The sequence below is a fragment of the Calidris pugnax genome, unplaced genomic scaffold (genome assembly GCF_001431845.1).
Source record: "Calidris pugnax isolate Ruff unplaced genomic scaffold, ASM143184v1 scaffold20, whole genome shotgun sequence".
Lineage (NCBI taxonomy): Eukaryota > Metazoa > Chordata > Aves > Charadriiformes > Scolopacidae > Calidris > Calidris pugnax.
This window is the reverse complement of record NW_015094510.1, coordinates 16,755,541-16,777,999: the sequence shown is the minus strand read 5'-3', so window position 1 is coordinate 16,777,999 and position 22,459 is coordinate 16,755,541. Positions and strand designations below refer to the sequence as shown.

General features: G+C 38.5%; 1 protein-coding gene across 3 annotated transcripts in view; it reads right to left on the bottom strand.

Annotated features, from left to right (window-relative positions):
• Positions 1-290: 290 nt before the first annotated feature.
• Positions 291-22,459, bottom strand: part of RNASEH2B (ribonuclease H2 subunit B) — a 55,858-nt gene continuing 33,689 nt past the window's right edge. For 2 of the 3 annotated variants that reach the window (XM_014966147.1, XM_014966148.1), the window contains exons 6-11: positions 18,684-18,748; positions 17,377-17,482; positions 14,155-14,233; positions 13,166-13,208; positions 8,484-8,564; positions 5,784-6,534 (exon numbers count right to left, since the gene is read on the bottom strand). In XM_014966147.1, coding sequence (XP_014821633.1) covers positions 6,427-6,534; positions 8,484-8,564; positions 13,166-13,208; positions 14,155-14,233; positions 17,377-17,482; positions 18,684-18,748 — 482 coding nt within the window. In that variant the 3' untranslated portion in view covers positions 5,784-6,426. Of the gene's footprint in view, positions 2,131-5,783; positions 6,535-8,483; positions 8,565-13,165; positions 13,209-14,154; positions 14,234-17,376; positions 17,483-18,683; positions 18,749-22,459 lie in introns of those variants that run through there. The other variant, XM_014966149.1, reaches the window with a different exon arrangement.

Here is a 22,459-nt window from a genome sequence, read left to right as displayed (position 1 = left end):
CTCCCCTGCTAACCAGGATTGCCCAGAGCACATTACTCAGGACTGCATCCAGGCGGGTCTTGAAGATCTCCAGAGAAGGGGACTCCACGACCTCCCTGGGCAGCCTGTTCCAGGGCTCTGTCACCCTCACTGTGAAGAAGTTCTTCCTCATATTTGAATGGAACTTTCTATGTTCCAGCTTGAGCCCATTGCCCCTTGTCCTATCGCTGGGAACCACTGAAAAGTCTTGCTCCAACATCCTTCAATCAGCCCTTTAGATACTTATAAACATAAATAAGGTCTCCCCTCAGCCTTCATTTGTCCAGGCTAAAGAGTCCCAGCTCCTTGAGCCTTTCCTCGTAAGGAAGATGCTCCAATCCCTTAATCATCATAGTTGCCCTACGTTAGACTCTCTCCAGTAGTTCCCTGCTTATAATTTCATATCATATTCCATATAATCCCATTCAGTCTATAATTCCTTTCATACATGATTTCTAAATGGCTAACCGTTCAGGTTTTTCATATTCTGAAAAAAGAGCTGATCAAAGTCATGTGAAAAGAAAGTTGAATGCGCTATTGATTCTTTGTCTTGGAATTTAGTTTTCAGCAAGGTCCTAAGAAACTCTCTTGGAGCTCTCATTTGACTTGAATTTGCCAGAGTGGAAGCAAAATAATTTTTAACTTCTGATCTAAAATGCTTCAAATACATTCAAGCTTCACATGACATTTTGGCCATTTGCTGCAGGTGTCGGTGAACTGGAGTCATAGTTAAAATTTACAGAAGTACATATTCATTATGTTCAACATCTTTTCAGTTATAACTTTTTCAAAAAGTTTCATAGCAAAGTCTTAAATATTAATGGGAGTTTGATAAAACAGATATTTCAGTTAAAAACATCAGGCTGCATCTGACAGATCACTAAAGGACCTCATTAGCATCCCTTTTTCTGCATGTTTTATGGAGACTCAACATTTTGGTTGAAGTTCACTCCACAAAAAGTGCCTCTCACATGATTTAAAAAATAATAAATAATTAGGTCTTTTTTTTTTTTTATCTGGAGGATTACATAGTTCTCAACACAAAATGTACATGTTATTTTATACATTTCTAAAGTTTCAATCCCTTAGATAAAGGAAGCAACTTCATCTGCCCTTCTGAACACACATCCTACCTCCAGGGTCAGCACTTCGAGAGTCTGACTGTCTGCACAACCAGAGCCAGGTGACATCTTCTGGATAAAGGGTCAGGGTTGGATAAAACCATTTAAATCAAACCCAGTGAAATAATTTCCAAAAATGTAAATGTCCTAAAAAATAGAGTTAACTTTTTTACTTTTCACTTTGGATGATTCTAAGTCTGAACATTGGAATTCTAGTCCAAAAAGGCCATCTTGCTGAATATGGCTAGGTTTTGAAAAAGAAAGGAGGAAATTGCATACAACATATTTCGCTATGCAGCTTATAAAAGTTGTAATTATGGCCACAAAAATCATCTACTCTTGTTAAAAAAAGCGTACAAAAAAATTCATACAAGAAAAAAAGAAAATTCATACATAATCAAGCCCTTATTTAAGACTTGCTCGAGGATGCCGTTGGTCTGACCTTGCAAAATACTTAGGCAGGTGCTTAATTTTAAGCATGTGAGTCGTGGTGCCAAGAGAGGTTTTATGGTGAAGACTAATGCACAAATATTAGTTAAGACTGGCTCTTCCACTTCAAGATAAGCATGGACGTAAGTGCTTTGCTGGATATGGATCAGGATGCTCAGCACCTAACAGGGCTTTAGGCGCCGATCCAGCAAAGCACTTACCCACACCAACAACTACACTGCTGACTTTAAGATCACTGCTCATGTGCTTAACATTAGGCATGCTCGTAAGTGCTTTCCTGGAAGGGCCCGATAGACCAATAGTGTGTAAGCTATAAAATTTGAAGCAGTGTATGTTTAACACACCGCATATTTAACAATGTTAATCTGCTGAGATTTGCTTTTTCTTGGAACAGGGCACGTCTAACTTCAAGCATTTATTTTCAGAAAGTGCGTAAAAAAAGCCTTTAAAAGCTGCTTTGAGATTATGGCAAGTTAAAATAATATTAGCAAGTCTTCGTATGTTCCTTTCATTTCTTCTTTGCACGTCTTTGCACAGGCATCTGAAAAGGAAAGAGAAACCCCGAGTCATAAACATAATGTATTCAAATAAGCATCCATGCACTTAGTTTCCCTCTAAAAAACATCCTCAGATGCAACTGAACACCTGAAAACAAGCATCACTGAACTCTTCTGAATTCCAGATCTGAATGCAAGTTCTGCCAACTATGCCGCCTTCTCCACTGAAAATATTCAAATCACCAATTGTCACTTCTACAAATAGAACCAAATGTATTACTTAAGACTGAAAATGATGTGCAAGTCCAACCCTTACACATCCCGAAGTCAGTGCTGGTATTTCCACGTGAAGTTTTCCATGCCCACTGATGTCAACCCATTTGCAAAGCGAACTCTAAAAAAGTGGAAACGTAAGAGCTGCTTAATCCCAAAACAACAACTATAAAAGCATCACGACTCATCAGATATTTACACAAACACGCAGAGATGGCCTGTTAATGCCAAAAAGAAGTAAAGTAAGACGGCGTTTCCATAACGGTGCTGGCGCATTGTTTCATACTAAGCTAAACAAGGAAGAAATAGCAAAGCAGCACTTCATAATGACCTACTGCTACTGCTGGCCAGGCAGAGTAACTATATTTAAATCCTCGTTGTGGTAGGAAATATTGTTTTATGTATTTGGCACCACATGCTCTTCATAACTTCTTACAGCTACACGTTGAGGAAGTTTCAAAGTTACTAAATGTATTTCATTCTTTCCTAAAGGGAAAAGAGTTTTTGTTTTCACGTGAAAGCTCTAATGGCTTTTGGAAATGGCTTATTTTTTTTGTCATGCATAAATTCCTGCTCAACCAAAATCACAGTCACTAATAAAATTACTATTGTTGTAAGTTACGGCATAAGCTGGCAGCTGAAGTCGAGATGTGACACACTAAAGAACAAGGCATCTACGCACAGAGGAAGAACTTCAGGCTTAGTCCTTGAGCGCAGCGGCAGATGGGAAAGTCATGTACAAAGAAAGAAAAACCCATCGGTACCCCAGATCAGAAGTCAGCACAGAATTGTCCTCCTTCTGTCCTAAGTTCTGACCAGAGAAACTGGGACTTTTTCTTAGAAGAAAGGTTCTTGAACTGTTCAGTCAATGAAAAGACGCATTTCCAAAACTTATTTCACAAAACTTTTGAACTAATAAAAACCACATCCCTAAAACTAGTAGATTTAAATATCCAGAAGAAGAGCTTCTACTATGTCCTACCTCATAGTTCCTGTTTCTAATGTAACCCTCTCCCACTCTTGGTTTTCCACTCAAATGTCCATCCCATGCTTCTCTGCCTTCTTAACATTTTCTGGTGCTTGGAATTGGCCTTCCATTAATAGATACACAATTCCTTTTCTCTCTTTTACTGAAATACTAAGATGTTTCTTACTGCACAAAACTTCTCTGTTAACATGACAGCATGTGCCTGCTCTTTTTGCTTTTTTTTTTTTTCATACCATTATCCTGCACTTTGAGTGGTAGTTTTTGAAAACTGCCATCACTGGCACGTCCCTTCTCTTCCTGATATGAAGCTGGGGGTTTTCTTTGACAGTCCAATAAGCTGCTGGGCTAGGCCAAATGTTTTTCAAAATCTAACCCTCCCAGTTCATGACTGAATTGCTCATTCTGGGCTCACCAAATGCTAGTTCTTTCCAACCATAGAATTGTCTAAGATGGAAGAGAGATCTTTCACTTCGTTGAGTCCAACCAACCAACCATCACAGCAAGATAGCAACGACCCATTGGATAAACCAATACGTGCTGCTACAGGCCTGGTCTTCACTTACAGCCCAGACAAGTAAGGCAGAAAAAACCATCAAGATGGCAATTCAAAAGGTGGTGCCCATAGAAACTGCCACATACATTGATACCTACCATTAATTTTTAAACTTTACTGATAGGGCTGGTGAAATTCTGCTAGAGGCACTTGAACAACAAGGCAGTGTGGTACAACAGAAATTTCTCCACATAGCAATTCCTGGGGTTTTTTGGGACTCTTACCAAAGAGCACAGCGATATGATGAGAGGTAATAGTTTTAAACTGAAAAAGCGTAGATTTAGACTAGATACAAGGAAGAAATTCTTTACTGTGAGGGTGATGAGACACTGGAACAGGTTGCCCAGAGAAGCTGTGGATGCCCCATCCCTGGAGGTGTTCAAGACCAGGTTGGATGGGGCTTTGAGCAACCTGCTCTAGTGGGAGGTGTCTCTGTCCATGGCAGGGGGGTTGGAACTAGATGATCTTTAAGGTTCCTTTCCAGCCCAAAATATCCTATGATTCTATTGCTCCCCACCTCCTTATATTGTTTCAGAAAACTGACATTCATTACTGGAATGTCATTAAAGCACCAAATGGCCTGGGATTCTAACTGAAAAACCAATGAAGCCTCTGCATCTGAACCACACACTTCTCAACCTACATTCAAACACTAGTACTATGGGCCGATTTTCAGAGATAAGGAAGACTTCCAGTAGTGATTCCTAATGCCTGAAAACCATTTTTTTTTCCTAAGGAACTTCATTTTGATTCTAGGTAATCCACTTCAGACAAACATTTTTCGAACTGGAAGCATACTAACTGTATGCTATTGGGAAGCCATTCACATTCATTAAATAAATCTCTCTGTAATTAGAGACAATAATTCCACAGATTTCCAAATATATTCCTCTATCTGGAATTCCAACCATACTGACTTCCCCAGTTACAAACTATGCCCGACACTGTAGAAAAAATACTGGTTTGAAAGGCGTGCAAATCCCAACAACAACTGCAAAACTGCAGACAGCACAGAGCAAGGCTTCTCCTTCATTTTTGGTTGGAAGAGGATGCCACAGAGCTCTGAAACCTAAGAGACACCACTGTAATCCATGGGTTGTAAACAGCAAGTAAGTCTGGAGAAGTGGCATAGCTACTAAAAAATGAAGAAACTCCTAGTTCTCTGAAACTCCCCATTACCAAGGGTTACAGGCAGATTTGCAGATTCTCTACTGAGCTGAAGTAGCAAAGAATGACACATTTTAAGTGTGTCTTTCTAAAACACACATTGTAGTTGGCTCAGTGCAACCGCTGGTGGATGACACTATGAGTTAGTGTCGTGCAGAACTGGCTAGACCTATGCAAACCTATACACCTAGACCTGTACACCTCCAGGCTATACCTATAGAGCTATACAGTGACTCCATCTCTTTTTCAATCCTGTGAATCAGAGAAGCTGCAACATAGCAGACAGCTATCCTTCTGCATATATAGGAATATTCTGTAATGAGGGATGAATGCTCCCAAGAGTGAGTGATGTGTTTTAAGTAACAGTCCTACCTTGTGCAAAACTTCATAAAACAAACCTTATCCAAGACACCCATACTTAAGCTTTTGAATTACACATCCAGCTCCAAATAGGCTTCTCTAAAAGCCCAAGTTTTTTCCTTTAAACAGTTCTTTCCCTAATTTTTTCTTTTTGTTAGGACCTATTGACCTTGGAACTGAATATAAAAATACCCCTATATTGCTATGTGTTAAGAGATTTATCATGTAAGCCCAAAGTGATGTTGTACTTCTTTAAGGACTAAAATTTATACACAGGAAAATATCAAAACCCCTTAAGAAATGTCGTGAAGCTTAATCTAACTCTTGAAACATACAGCAAATACAAGCAGCACAGATTTGTTACAAAAAGCACTTTATTGCATTACATGCACATTGACATTTATTGCAGCTTGTTTCCAGCATATTCAAAACAAACAAAATCCCAATATAGACGCTATCTTTGCCTCAATAAATTGCCACCAACGGCAATGCTTACATCAGCACTTAGATTTGGGCCAACATAAAAATCTAACAATGTCATCCTACTCTGGTGTTATACTGGGTAAAAATCTCCAGAAAGTCTCAAAAAAATAACGCTCCTTATGAACAAAAAAACCCTCCCCTTAAAAATTAACTCAAAGGAGGGCACATTTCCAGCCCGGAATGGAGTGCAATGGAGAAAACTCTGTGGTGGCCTTGACTGAGCTTGCTCTAGAACAAGCAGTGGTACAGTATGGTGCCGTGCTAGACCTTGCTTCTCAGCTCACAGGACCATGCTAAGGCAGCCAGGTTGTCTTCCTGACCCAGGCTGGACCATCTGCATGGTACTGCCCTGCCGCACTGAGGCACAGCAGCTCTGTCCCACACTAGTTCCCAGATCTCTTCATCACCCTCCACCACGTAGATACAAACATGCCCTGCGTACACTATGCTAACAAATAACACCAGGAGATGGTCTTTAGCTTAACGTAAAAATAACCACTTTTCAAGAACAAGTCTTTATTTTGATGTTTTAGGTTTGGAGCTGAAGAACATAGAAATGGATTTCATTCCACTCTTATCAACTTTGGCCAGAGCCTTCTGTGCTGCAGACATCTTGCTGTTTGCCTGTCAGTGAAATGATAAACAGAGTAAGTTAAGCAGCATCTCCATCAGAAGGGAGCATGAGCTACAAACTCCTAAATACAGAAGTCAAGGAAGAAGTCGAATTGCTTTTTTAGTATACAGCAGTAAAGATAATGTTATGCGGGCTTTGAATTGTAGGAGAAAAACCTTACTAAACAAATTTGAGATTATTCAAACAGAAACATACTTCTCACGAATTACTTAACCTCAGACAAAGACAGAGAATCAATTACAAGGACAAGGAGGTGAAACATCTTTCCTTTCTGCAGAATGAGGTATCCCAACTCAAACGTTTACTTTGGGATAATCCCTGAGTGTGCATTAAGAGGAATAATGCATGCAATATAACAGATGCATACTGTACCCTCCGACTCAATCTCATGATTATGCTGTCAGCAGGCTGAATTACAGCCTTGCATTACAGATGATGAATAATTCACACTGATTTATTATGAAAGTCTCTATGCACAGTGAAATAAAGAGAAAATAGATGGAAGAAGTAAGAATGAAGAAGGTAACTAACATTTGCAAAGCACTTCGAGGCCACTGGGAAAACTTCCCAGACTTTTACACCTAAAACACATTTTATGAGCCACGTTTTATAGAGCTGACCTCTTTTCTTTCTTACATTTTAAAATGTTATGTTTTAAATCTCTAGCTGTTTTCCCTATTAAGAAAACTTTGCATTGACCTTTATTTATGATACTTCTCAGTCTGCAGGACTTCACAATAACAATACTTGGGATCAGCTAAAAGGTTATGGATAGGATGGAGATACACAGCAACAGTATGATCGTCTGTGTTACTATACAAACAAAACCATTGCCAAAGTATTTAAAAAATAGTACACTGTACAGAGTCCAAGAGCTATCTCTTCTTTCCCAGATTCTCTCATCAATGTGCTTCATTATTTCAGAAGTAAATCATATTTAATGTTAAAATGAATTATCTCCCCTCAGTCTACTTCTATCTTTAGGCTCAGTTCAAAAGCTGTAGGTATGCAATGGGGGAAAAGGGGAAACATTCATATTTTAAACTATTTATCATCTTCGCTTAGGGGGCAATCCTCTTCTTACTTCAAACCTAGCATATGCCCTGAATGCAAAAAAATTCTGCGGGTTTTGGGGGGAGGAAGGAATTAATCTATCACCAGCTGCTTCTCTTTGCAAAGGGATAAAGAGTAGTCAGCATTAGTCTGAAGGTCACAAGACCAGCACAGAGGGCCTTTTTGGTTCCCAGTGGACTGGAGAAGGATTCATTTTCTTTCAGTGTTCAGAGAAATAAGCCAGTGCAAACTCACAACTTTGGCACACACAGACAGAAACTATTTCTTTTCACATCTCTGTTGCTCTCCAAGGAATAGTACAGTGGCAGGCACCACTGGACTCAGATTTGAATTGGCCTCCAAACTTGCGTTGGAGCTGGCAATCAGCAAGCTCCGTGCTGATTTAACTTCATTAAGTTGACATAAGTAAGTGCACAAGCAATATTTCTAGGTAAAAATAAAGCCTGTCTTAGCATCGCTTGGAATTTAAGTGAATGCTGCCATCTTTGTTTCTTTTTCAAATAAGTGAAATTTAACAGTTGCTATCACTAAGCCATAGGATTTCTCATCTGAAGATCTCAAAGAGCTTTGCAAACACTAGCTGAGCACCTTAACATGTGTCCAAGTCTTGTGAGGTTCACTGGAATGTTCACTGATAAAATACAGTCAAACAGTAACAGTGTAGAAGGGTTCAGAATGGGACATTAAGACCGTCAAAGTTAAATTAGTCTTGAATGAAAAGTTCAAGGAGACATAATGACAGACATCTGCCATTATGTATTTGTTTTTCTGATGTGTTTTGGAGGAGAAGAACAGGCAGTCTGTGCTAATGTTGGATATTAATCTATGCTTTAGCAAAACATGCATGAATGCAAGGCTTACTTACCTTTTTGGTTTTTGGATTGCTGCTGTTTAACTTAGTATAATCTTCTTCTGCTTCCACAGGGACATCTGATAATTTCCTTTTCTGAAATGTTAGAGTGAGGAAGTTGCTCTGTCAACCACTTTTATGATGTACACACACGGAAGTTTAAAGCTTTGGCTTTATAACATAACCATAGCAGTAAAACAGGACTGGAAATCAACTGAAGAATCTGCAGTAACAGTGGAAGATTTCTCTTTGTAATAGTCTTCTTTGCATGTGAATATATACCATCTCTACAGTATTCAGAAGAGCTCATTCAGTGTCATGGGAAGCATTTTCCTATTCCCAGCCTTCTGAAGAACGGCTTCTAGAAATCACTTGAATCCTGCTTTTAACTTCCATGATTGTGACTTTGGTGTCAGAGTCTATTTAGAGAACTTTTTACGGAGCAGACTAGACTCTGGTCCCCATGGCCTCATGGAACTGTGCAGCAACGGCAGCACTATCTGCCAACACAAGTGGATCATCATCTAGTCCATTATCTGTTTGTGCACAAGCTTTAGAAATAATTAGTTTCTACAGTTTGGCAACAGTGAAACACTGACACAGTTTTGCTGACTGCTTCATCGCTTGAATCCAACAGCATATTAAGAAGCTTGACTCGGCATGTGCTGGGTGCCTTCTAACTTCAGAAATAATGGAACTGAACGGTTCTCGGCACTTCACATGATCAGGCTGTAAGAATGAATATTTCTTTCCATAAACTGTGAGCATGTGTTTAGTTTAAAGGTGAAAACTTCCTGGTATGTTTCCAAAAGGGGAAAAAAAAGTACATAGTATTTTACAACACTGTATTTTTATTATTATTATGTATCTGATATTACTACCCTGTCCTTAATATCCTGTGAAATCTAAACTGTGGCCTTCCTAGTTTTTGTGCCAAAGAGAGTGATTTTGCAAGCAACTTGGATGGTACCATACATTTTAAGATCCTGTTTTATTCATTTTGTTTATGGTGCTTGTGATCTCTCTCTCTCTCCTCCCTTCCACCCCCCTCTCTTTGGCACAGAAGCCAGGTCTGCAGCTTAGATTTCTCAGCTCTTAGAACCAGATCCAACAGCAGCCTTTTCTTTTTGATTTCAATGGGATCTGGATCAGCCTCCCTAGGAGGCTGTTTACTGTGCTGCGATAACATTTTCAAATGACAATCTAATGAATAATTACTACTCTCCTCTTTTTGGAATCTGATAAACAAGTTTTTAAAACTTATTTCAGCAAAACGTTTGCTGTTTAATTCTAACAGAGCCTACATATTCTTTGTAGATGGCTGTCATCATCTGCCAGTGGCCAGGCTCCCTATGCTGACAAACTGGACAGCATGACAATTACAACACAAGATCAATGGCTTACAATTATTAAAAAGAACATGTAATTTTGATTTAATCATTAAATCACAGAGTCCAGACTGTACTCAGTTTACTCTTGTACTACACGGAAGAGAATCTGTCGTAGCTTTTCTGTTTACCACTGAAGTTTCTAAATCTTTCCTCCCTTCAGCATTTATTCTAACGTAACTTCTAAATACGCAATTACTCTACCATAAGAGGAAATACATGTTAGACCTTTCTTTATTTGCAATAATCCTATACTATGTCTGTCAATGCACCTTGCCCTCGTGAACAGAAATGTCAATGCAAATGAATAAAAATGGTCTGAAGGAGACTATAGGTTCCAGTGTACAAGCCTGCCTTGCTCTTCTGAGGTTGTGGAATATAGGAGCGTTTTAATCTCTGAAGATGCAAAGACTTAAACACAGAAGCATCATACACACCCTGGTCAGTGCTCTGGAAATTAATCAGATCCTCAGCAAGATTTCACTGCCCAACAACCGAACAGTTCTAAGCCTCATTTCCTCTGTAACCAAACTGCTGAAATAAAACTACTTTAAAAAATAGATTCTCAGAACTATCCCAAAGGTATAAAAGCTATTCGTACATAATATGTAATGTACATCACATGTAGTTTAATATAGTTGTTGTAACATGCTTATATGGCTAATGAATATCAGTTGGCTCCTGATGTGTGTTTAATATTTCTTACAATGCATAAAGATAATTCTTAACTGAATCAAAGGGCCAAGTAACTGTGCAGCCAGAACAACTGTCCAACCACATGGAAATAACTTATATCCATGGATATACATTGGAGAACAAATGCTATTAATAACAGTAGGGCCCAATTATTCCTGCATGTGCTAGCTGACATACTGCTTAAAAGAACAGTCACTGAACCAGCCAGAAATGAGGTTATTTTAGACTGTTTCGGTAAGTTAACAGGGACGTTGCAGGAAAGGTTGGTGTAGTAAGTAACCTAGTTTGAGTAGACATAGGGTGCCTCAGCTTAAATTAAATGGAAAGGACAATCAAAAGTGGGGTTCTTGATTCTAGAGGGGCAAACTTTGCAAACCGTATGTGTTATTTCTCTAAGCCCAATCAAAAGGGCTTGATGTGTGAGGAGGACACTTGGACTGTAAAAGAAAAATACGGAAGAAGTGATTTTGGATCTTTTACTTGAAACAAGGTGAAGAATCTTGAAGGAAAGAGCTTTTCGGACTAACCTACAGGAATGCTTCCCCTTGCTCACACAGATGCACACATATTCCCCAAATAGAGAATTCTACAATGAACGGGGAAAAAAAGACTGCCAAAAAAAAAGAAAATTTGTTTTAGGGGTCAGGTAATACTGGGATAAAGTGAGAACTGCCAAAAAGTCAAGCTGAGTTAGACCTTGGAAAGGAAATTAAAACAAATAGTAGAAGGTTGTTTAGCCACAGAAGCAAAAAGTGAATCAAAAAAGAAAAAGTGAAGTTGCTATACAGTAAGGATTGGATAGATCTTAAAGCTAATCTATGTGTAGCCCCAAAATGGAATAAATCCTTTACCTCAGAAAATTGTTTCCAATAAAGATGAAGAGATTGAACACAGGGGCAGAAAAGAGAACAGAAATCACTCTATTCTAAAGACAGAAGTAAAACTCAATATGCTGACACTGTTGGGAGGCTGCCTCAGAAATCATGAGTCCAGAGGCAAAACCTGGCAACTGTTCTGTCAGGTAGGGACTGTATTCCTGCAGAATAGCCATTCACCCATCTATGTGTAAGGAGGAGGAAAAAGTGACAGTAGGCTTCAGCAGAATGGAGGAGGGAGAAAAAGTGAAAGAAGGAAGAATTAATTAAAGATACAGAGTAAATGAAAACTAAACATAGTTAGTCCCTACCAACTTAGCTTTTTTTTTTCTCAAAGATAACACATTCTCTTGTGGCAGAAAATGTAAAGCATTGCCAGAGGACTTGATATGGTGCTACTTAGGCAACTGAAATTGTAGAAAACAAAGATTGCATAAGACTTTTAAGGTAGGTAAGAAACTGGGTAAAAGGGAAACAAAGCTAAATAATGCAGAAAGGGACATCATTGGATGAGATGAAGATTACTTGTGGAGCACCTGAACAGTATCTATTCAAAATGTTCATTAATTGTTAAATAAAGATAACAGCATGCTAAAATTTGCTGAATGTACAGCAGTGAGTAGCATTACAAACACCTAAAGAGCTTTTAACACTGTGAAGGAAAAGCCAGAGTAAATGTGCAGAAGTACAAGGTCATGTACACAGCAGCTAACTGCATGAATTTCTCGTAAATCTGAATGCTGATCAACTAAAAATTGCAGTGGAGAAGAAAACACAACCGTGTGTCTTAATTGTTCACAGCATGACTGTGAGCTATCTGGTACATCACACAGCAATAGAGGCAAATAGGATTTGAAGATATAATGAGATAAAGTACTTCCAGTTAAGACAAGAAGGGAAGAATGCCATCATATTGTACAAAGAAAGCATTTATCACGAATAATTATATATGATTCCGGTCACCTGCTTGAAACAACTGAATTCATTTTGGAATAAGTGTAAAGGAATGTTCCTGCAATGATGAGGGAATGGAGAACCCATCTAACACAACCAAGTTTGGCTTCACAAAAATAAAACAGAAAGAATATGTTTTCCCTTTACACACCGAGAGAACAAATGTTAGGGAGGGAAAAGAGCCATTTCAATTAAAAAAAAACAATGATAATGTTAGCACAAAAGCGCAGGGGAATAAATTGGCCACGAATAAATTCAAGGTGGAATTTACAGGAAGGTTTCTGAGCATCAGAGGAATGAGGTTATAGAACAGTCTTCCAAGAGAAGTAATGGAAATAAAAAATCCTAATGAGACTTACAGTGAAGAATGTTCGGTGTATAAGAGATTATCCAACATGGTTGTCTGGGAATCCATGACCCAGGAGGTCCCTTTCAGGGTCCTCATAAATTACATATGAAAGAAAACCTATGAGGTCATATTGTCCCATCAACCTCAATAAAACTAAATAAGCAAAACACGTATGAAAATACTGTTGACCAAAAACATAAAATATGTTTCTCTCTTTCCCTCCCCTTCTTCAAACAGGAAAATCAACCAAAATATTCCTTATTGAAAAATATGAAGTACCTGGTAAATTTCTTGCATTATTCCAGATTGGCTTTTCACAAGGCCAACTTACTTTTTGTATTGTACCCAGTGATTGGTGTAGTCTAGTTTTAATAATAATTCACATATATTAGTTTACACCACTATGTGTCTCTCAATATCTTAATGTTCTCCTACCTTTAATGGTGGCTCTGGTACGGGACTTTTAAATTCTGGGAGCCTGTAGAACAAAAGATTTTAAGTTATAGATTAAGGCAGCTGAATTGCACAACCTAAAGCTTATTCCTTCCCCACAAAGGCTGCTTTGGTTATCAGCTGCTCACACATGGCACACGTTGGCAAAAAAAGCAGTTCATGGACTCTCTATTTCTGACTTAGATAACTAAAACAGAGCCGGGCACCATACAGAAACATGAACTCTTTTAAAAGTTCTTAGATCTGGCAACCAAAACAGGAGACCACTACCTTGCTTTTGAAAACCTTGGGTACTGGTAAGATGATATTAAAAAGCACATAACATCTTTTCAACGAAACTGTTAAGCCATGGGACTTCAAACTGTAAATTGCACATTTTTCCATAGTCCACCATAAGAGAACACTTTGAACAGAACTGAACCGAGGGGCAGGTGCAGGGTCCCAGTGATGCTCCAAGCAAAGTCTGCTGCTGGCCGGGAACACCAGGATGAGCATCCTGGCTCACCTTCCAGATTCAAATATAAACTAACACAGGTTAGATATGTGAAATCAAACCCCGGCAGCACTGAGTAGCACTAAAAGGAAAGAGGACTGGGGATGAAGATACTATTCCTGGCTCTGCTGTTTGGGCTTGACAGTTCTAGAGAAACTGCTTTAACTCTTTGTATTTCCTTCCCTGCCTTGCTCTAAAATAGGATACATTGCTCAGGGTTTCATGATGCAACTGTGACAACAGATATATCAGACTTATATATTACATCTCTCCACCAGCCCATGGTTGCTAGCATCACAGGAGCAACAGAAAGGCATAATCTACATTTCAAATAATCCCATTTAAAGTGTGGCAAATATAATCTCATTGTTTCATTCACTGCAACCTTGATGAACAGTTCTCAGCATTCAACAGAAATGACCACAAGGACATTAATGCATTTCATATAAAACTAGCAGCTAGCTGGAACAATACTCACCCTAAGTATTTTAACAACTCCTTACTCAGATCTTCAGGAATATATTCTGATATTAACCCATGGGCATACCGTATATAGTCTTCAGAAACAGGGCAGGGAGTGAGAAGAAGAAGAAAAAGAACATTCACATTATATAGTCACGTTGCTTTAGCCATGTTGCATGCAGTACCATAAATCATAAGGCTGAATTAATAGTAAGAGACTTCTAATGGATATGCTGTGATGGTTCTCTGTGTTGAGTAGTTTATGTTATATGACACTTGTAGGTTTATTTAAAAAGTAAAGACTTACTACACTCACTTTGTCAGCACATGTTATTAATATCTGCTGTATGTACTTTACAAAAGCTGTTCACTTTCTGAGAATACGAGATATCATGTATTTTTCCAAAGAAATTAAATTTTAAAAACCTGCAAAAGTAAAAAGCTGACTCAACAGAACACACAATCATTAATTTTAAAGCATCTGGATCTTACAATTATTTGGCAAGGGCTTCAGTACTAAAGTACATTTTCTGGCTTCAACTGAAAACAATTAGATGAGACAATGAGTCTATTTCAAAGTCTTGTACTTAATTTCAGTACTTTACGGAAAATGCCAAGGCCTATCTAAACATCACTGGCAAGACGGGATAATGATCTGTGGAAATATGAACTACTAGAAGCTGTTTTCAGTACAGGGCACTCCTGCTATAAATGTTATTCTGAGAAGCCGGGGAAAAAAAAAAGTGACCCTTTTATAACATGAAGTCCTAAACCAGATCTTTTCCGGTCACGTTCTACACAAGCACTTACTGATCATGGGCTGGATCTTTTAAACTTGCTGGTGTCTGGGTTGCGAGGGAGTAACTGCACCCATGAACAGCAAGTATTTGCCAGACAGACAAAAAGGTAACATCTTGCCTCCGAGTTCCAGCTACAACAGGTCAGCTCTATGACATGGTCCTCACGAATATGGTTTAGTGTTTGTTTGGGTTTTTTTTTTTTGTCAGAGTTAGGTTGATGGTTGGACTAGATGATCTTTAAGGTCCCTTCCACCCTAGATGATTCTATGATTCTATCTGTGCACGAGGCCACACACTTAAGACAGTTCAGAAGCACATGGTAAACTAGCCTCAGGGTGTTAAAGAACTATTTCTTCTATGCCAGAGATAGTTTCCTCCTTTTTTTCTTTGAAATCTAAAAAGCCCAATGTGAACTGGCATTGAAGCAGAAAGCATTAAGAAACTGACACCAGCATATGCATTTCAACTGACGTCAAATTCTTAGTATCTCCTATCTGCTCTTCTTCTTCCAGTGCCTAGATTCATCAAGGATTTGTCACTCCCTAAGCCCACTTTAGGGTCAGGAGAGAACAAGAAATAATTCCAATTCAAGACAATTTTGCTTCAGCACTTAGTATGTCCAATTTACCACTTAAGAAAAATATTCCCATCATTTCACTCCTTGCATTATGACACTGAATGGAGAGTCCAAGTCAACTGCTATTATTTTGTACTAACTGTAAAATCCATTCTCTTTGCACTTCTGCCTTGAAGCAATCTTCGCTCACTTCCTTTACCAATTTTAAAATACCACTGTTTGCCTTCTAGGGAGTCTGTGTTCTCACCCTATCCTTGCTTTGTTATTAACCTCCTGTGAAACATCAGGAATACTCGTGCACCTCCCTTCTTTGTCTTCTGAATGAAATATTCAGATCTTACATGTTAAACCTCCCCTCCTTCCCCATTTGCCCTCATCATATCCTCCCAGATTTTTGGCTTACAACATCTGTAGATGCTAACTACATATACCCCTCTATTTATAAGGTACTGAAATTTCATAATACCCCTATGAAAGCAATTCTCCACAGAAATAAATTGCACTGTCATGGCTGTGAAAGGATCAGACAAGAAAATTAGTCTTATTAAAAATAAGTGTTGAGTAAGGTCCATTTGACTTCCTGTCATTCACCTTGCTACATACAGTGGGACTGCTTCCAAAACTTACCTACTTTTAACCCCCAGCATTCCCTATTTCAATGCTGCTCTTTTAAATCTAAAAAAGGTTTTTAAAAAGACTATTATATCCATATCACTGTAAGTAAGGAGGAAGGTGGAAAAAAACACTATTTAGTTACAAATTTCAGAGATAAAGTATTTAAGCATAGTCAAGACGGTTGCTGTCAGGACAATTTTCCCTTTCTTTAAAAAAATGGGAGTGGGGAAAAGAATGAAAAGCTACTGTAAAGTTAAAGTAACTTACAAGTTTTGCAGCTTCGCCTCTTTTTAAAAACCATATATTACAATCTCTGTTCTATAAAACTGTCTAGTTGCCTCTTAAATCTCATTTATGTTGTTTCCTTTGATATCATTACTTGGTAAGTCATTTTCCACTTCGTCAGCAAGTTGCTTTGTTTCTCCTTATTTTTCAACAGCATGCAGACTTCTGAATATCTTTGTAATAAGAAACAATTTGCTTTTGTTCATCTTGTTCTAAACTTTTTTAAACTTTCATTAACATTCAAAGAATTTATTCCAAGTCCATTTTCAGGTTTCCCTACACAACTTTATATCCTAGTGACATTCAAGACATGGCCCTCCCCAGGGAAAAGGTGACTAGAAGCACACAGGATCACTCCAGACTTTTTGGTACCAGGGTTGTCAATTTCAGGGCAATTTAATACACACATGATTAAAGTTGTTGCCCTTATTAAGCACACACTTGTGTATTCTATACAGTTGTCACCTATGGTAATGTTTGGACCAGGAGCTTTTGCTGTGTGACTATGCCTTCCTAAGTTACCTTCCCATTTTGGAGAATTCTATGAAGAACATTTGCATGCTAATAAAAATATTAATAGAAAAGAAATCTGTTCTAATACAGAGACACTTATTGGGTGGATACTCATATATTATAAGCATGTGTCCTACTGTTCAAGACAGTTGCAGTTCAGCAAAGCACTTCAGCACATACTTCACTGAGAAAAATGTCTTCTTGAATTAAAGAGAAGCCAGAAGAACCCGAGCTGAGACCTACTGTTAATTACAATGTCACCTGATGAAGATACCAAAGAATTCAGGAAAGTCAAGGCACACAGTCACAACACATATGGAATTTTCTGCACAAGGAAAATTTGCTGTAAAGGCCAGTTTGAATACATTTTAGATTCTTATCATGTATTGTACCTCCATGTATGCGATTTCACAAAAATGGAATTCATTACAATGTTTAGTTTTCTTACCTTCCTTAGAATCTGTGACCTGTGTAACGCTGATAAACGTAGCGGCACGTACCCTTTCACCCACAGATATATTGTTGCCTTTAAGTGCTTTCACTGTTTGATTGACCTATAGGAAACCACAGAATGAAATGTCTGCCTCAGTGTTGTTATGCTCATGTTAATGCAGTGACAAAGCTCTTGTAATTTTGTTTCAAGCATATAAAACACTCAAGTTATGGACTGTGGTGAAATTTAATATACATTTGTAATGACTAGCATATGAGCTCAAAAAACCCAAAGAAACGAGCATGTCTTTGAACACGTTGCCTTGGCAACACAGCACCAGTTTCGCAGCACCCTAAGATGAGCTGAGCTACTCGGATGCAACGACCATAATTATACAGGTGAGAAATACACCTGCTCAGAGCACCGAGAAGGTCTGAGCTCAGCTGGACTGCAAAGGCAGTCCTGATGGAAATCAAAGATTAAGGACTTCACAGGGCACTGGCAGAAGAAGGTATTTTCAACAGCACAAACAGGTACCTGTTCAAATGTAAATATGCAGGTATTCATTGCAAAATAGATATTCTCATGCCTCATTGTTGCAGAAAGTAGACCAGATTTTGCGCCTTCGTTGACTAATTTAAATGACAAGGCTTCCTTGTATCACATGCTGCATACAACCTTTTTCTACAAAGTGGCATCACAGTAGGGGCACATGTGTGTGTAAAATTAGATTCACCTTCTTTATACTGGAACACAGACCTCATTAAGCTCCACTATTAACACTAGTTTATTTCCTGCACGCTGTACAGACCTGTTGAACAGCACGACTGGATCAGGACAGCAGTAACCATACCAGAACCACTCTGGGAGACTCTGACAAAACTTCACAAGGAAACCCATTTGTAGCACAAACACATGCACTTCCGTCCACCTTTAAAGCATGGCAGAATTTAAAAGTTACGACAGTCAAATCCCTCCTCTAGCCCATCTGTGAAGTGGACAAAAGACAAGACAAGCCCCTCACCTTATGCAAAGCCTAAGAACAAAGAGATAAGCTGAATTTCAGCTTCATCTTCTGCCTCCCCACGCTCCATGAATCCCTTTCCTGCCAGTCCCATGAGAAAGAGAAATGTAACAGACTTGTCATTTCTCTAATACCTCATCACATTCCCAAGTACGGTGTCATCTGTCCTTCTTGAACAGGACAAGTTACCTTCACTGAGGGAGGACACCACATGGCTCAAATGCAGATATGGAGAAACTAATAAAAATTTTCATTTTAAACTTAAAGCAATAGTGAAAGCAAAAGAGAAACACAATACCTTTTTCTTTAACCACTTCAGTGTCTTCTCTTGGCTGTATTTATGGAATTTCTGACTGCCAATCTCTGAGAAAAAACAAGTAAAGGGGAAAAAAGTTATGATTGGTTTGGACCGCATTTTCAACACATTTAAAGTATTTTAAGATGTAGATACAGCATGAAAGTTAATTTGCGGCCTGCACGTGTTTGATATCAGGGCAGTAAGTTTCAAAAACACTGGAAATGTGGAAAAATAAACAGACGGAGCTGATATGCACAAGTCTGAACAACTTGACAATTCTTTAATTAGGCCCTAATCCAGCAAAGCATATATTTTATTTATTTATGTGTAATCTTGGGCTGCCTAAATTCACTAAGACTCTTCTCAAGCTCTTGCAGTTTGCCAAACCTTCACAGCCCTGTGTCACCAGACAGGTCATTTTAACTATATAGTTCACAACATAAAATGTTGGTTCCATGACTGCCTTTTTTTTTTTTTTTTAAATAAAATATCTTAAATCTTTATTTATTGAATTCCAGCACCTAGTAAGAGGCCAGGACAGAGAGCTGGTTAGTGAAGACAAACCATCACCCATTCAATAACCCTTTTCATATCTTCTCCCAGTTCTTGCCTCTCGCTTCACAGGGTGACTAAAGCAAGTTTTACTTCTATCCCCCTTTTTATGTAGTTTAATCAACCGTCAAAAGAATCCAAAATAGTGAAACACACTCCTTGTGGGAGGAAGTACATGATTCATTTATGATTTATTGAGCAACATAAATTAACTCAATGATATAAGAATTTCAGAAAGTGTTTCCCCTGTGATAACTAGCGTATCATGAACACTTGCTATTCACATGTGATCAGTTATCGGGAGACACATGAGTTCATGATGCTGAGGCAAAGGAGAGAGAAAATTACAAAGGCTCATGGAAATTTCAGTATAAAAATTCAGTATTAATTCACAGAAAGCTACATTTTGGAAGTAGAATGAAATGCCTAATAAGATCTCACAGGAGATTTTAGAGCCCACTGTGTTTTAGCCTTTTTCTTTAACAGGTATTTCAATAGTTTTAATCTCCTGTATACCATTCCCATAAATACCTCCATCTGTTTCATGTCATTTACTGATCCAGTATCATATTCAAACACTCAGTTCATAGAGTTTCCTTCTCCCCTTGCAAACACCAACATATTATTTATGATTCCTTCAACATTTCCTTCTTTGGGGTTTATCTTGGCTCTTTCAAATTGCATACAAATAGCTACTATTATGTGCTCTTTATGTATGCATGGTAGGGGGTATGGAGAGGTCGAGGAAAGCTGCGTACAAGATAAAGTTCATATCTATCTCAACAGTTGTAGAAGGGTAAAATGCAAAAATTCTTCAGAGCAAACACTAATACACACTTTGCTTCATGAAGTTGATGAGTTGCAGGTAAAGTAGTTAGCTGTGACCTTGCTGGCTGCAGCCTTTAGGACTCAGAAGCTTCTAAACGGCTCGAAAGAAAACAAGCAGAAAATAGGGGAGATGCTCTGGACACTTGAACCTGCTTCTCAAAGAGCTAACATGGTCTGGGTCCAAGTACAGTGAATACAATTTGTGGATTCTTCTCTTATCTCAGAAAGTTCGAGGAAGGGACATCCTCCGGCCACCATCCCCCAACCCATGCTGAAAAGTAATTCTAGTCCGGATTCCCAGGCAGACTCCCCCACAACAGCATGATTCAGAGTGACTCAGTTAGGGAAAGGAAACGTAGAACTGTGAAGCCATTTTCATTAAAACATGTGAAAAATAATTACAGTGAACCCTTCAGAGATCACTTTGTTTGAAAATATTTTGTGTGCTTGACAGTTTCGACTATTAAACTTTAGAAACTGACAATATTTGAGACCTCTGAAGAATTAAAGTGAGTTATGAAAGTCACAAACTGCTGACAAAAGGATTCAATATTGGAACGTGGATTTAACATGTGATGCACATTTGATATTGGTGAGAGTTAGTGACTATGTTTGATAATATGAGTATATATTGGAAAGCCTTTTGTTCCCTAATGTGTCTGGTGCCTATAAAACTGGTCTGAGACATCTGGAAAGATTGGGTCTGAGAAATACAGATGGAATATAAGCGGTTCTACAATTAAATAATATGTTCAGCGATCGGGTAATCACTATGTAGACTTGGAAGTTTCCCTGATGTATTGTTGAGCAGACTGCCTAAAGCACATTTTAACATCCATTTTCTCAGTGTTTTCCATAACTCTGAAACTCATATGGCCCCTTTTTTCCTACCTTCTGGGAATACAAGCTTGGCAATATTACTTAGTTATTCTAATCAGGTAAGTTTTCTTGGCTCTTCATGTTAATCACATCAGACAAGATCACAGTGCAGTTTTTGCCTTACAAAATGAAACAAAGAGTAACCCTCTAGAACTGGAATTCATAACCCCTTCTTAAACCTTTTCTGTTGTATTTTCTATCTGATTTTGAATTTATTAGCAAACAATCTGCCTCACCCAGATTTAGTGAGCTGTAACACACCCTTTCCCCAACTACTAAAGCAGGTAACTGGCAATTTAATGCAGCAAAATGAATTTTCAGTGCCCTTCAACACTGAGGCTGGGGAAGGTAGACTTTCTGCTAATTCAGTAAGTGTAAACTGTGAGTGCTCTAGGGTAAGAATTTGTCAGACAGATGTTAAATGCCTTAAGATTAAATTAAGAGTGAAATAAGCTGCAGAAGACTCAACACAACAGATGCTTCTTGCCCTAAAGCCCTTCTCCTTAAACAAGAAAGGCTACAAAGTGGACAACAGGTCTTAGAGCTAGCAAAGAGTACCGTAGTCATAATACTGGTATTTTTTACAGGCAATAAAAAACATGAGAATATGAAACACATAGAAGTGGATTAAACAGGAAGGTGATCTATGCATGACAGGCAAGCAAGCACCAATGTGTTTGTTGCTTAACAATACGCTCTAAAAAAGGGAAGAAATCCTAAGAACAAGCCCTACTGTTACTTTCTACCCAAAGTAGTTTCTACCCAACCCAAGCCTGAACAAGAAAAGAAGCAGCAGGTACATGCCAAGGGATGTCCATGAACATCACATATAGCTGGTGTGTGCGTATGTGTACAGCTTTGATGACAAAAACAAATTTTACCTTACATTTCAAAACAAAACCCAAGAAGTGAACATAACTTCTTTAACAGTTAGTATCATTTGCTGGCAAAATGACACAGACTTATGTCATTTTATAAATTATAAAAAAATCAATAAAAAAACCCCAAGCAGTAAAGCATCTTCACTAGTGCCTAACAGCATACAGTTTATCAGAGGATGCTCTGATAGATAACAACTGCAAAGTAACTGTACAATTTCAGAATGGATACAGAGGTTAGACCAAGATATAAGACCTTGTCTACAGCAAATACTTTTTTTTTTTTAGTTTTTATTTTGCTGTTTCGGTTGGTCTCTTCTCCCAAGTTACAGATGTCAGGACAAGGGGCAATGGCTTCAAATTACGCCAGGGGAAGTTCAGGTTAGATATTAGGAAACATTTCTTTACTGAAAGGGTTGTCAGGCATTGGAATGGGCTGCCCAGGGACGTGGTGGAGTCACCATCCCTGGAGGTATTTAAGAAACGTGTAGACATGTTTCTTCAGGGCATGCTCTAGTGCCCAAGATTATTGGTTTGTCGTGGGCTGCTGAGTGGGTGGGTGATGATTTTTTTGGTTTGGTTGTTGTTGTGTGTTTAGGTGGTGGGTGGTGTGGGGTTTTTTTGGTTGTTTTTTTTTTT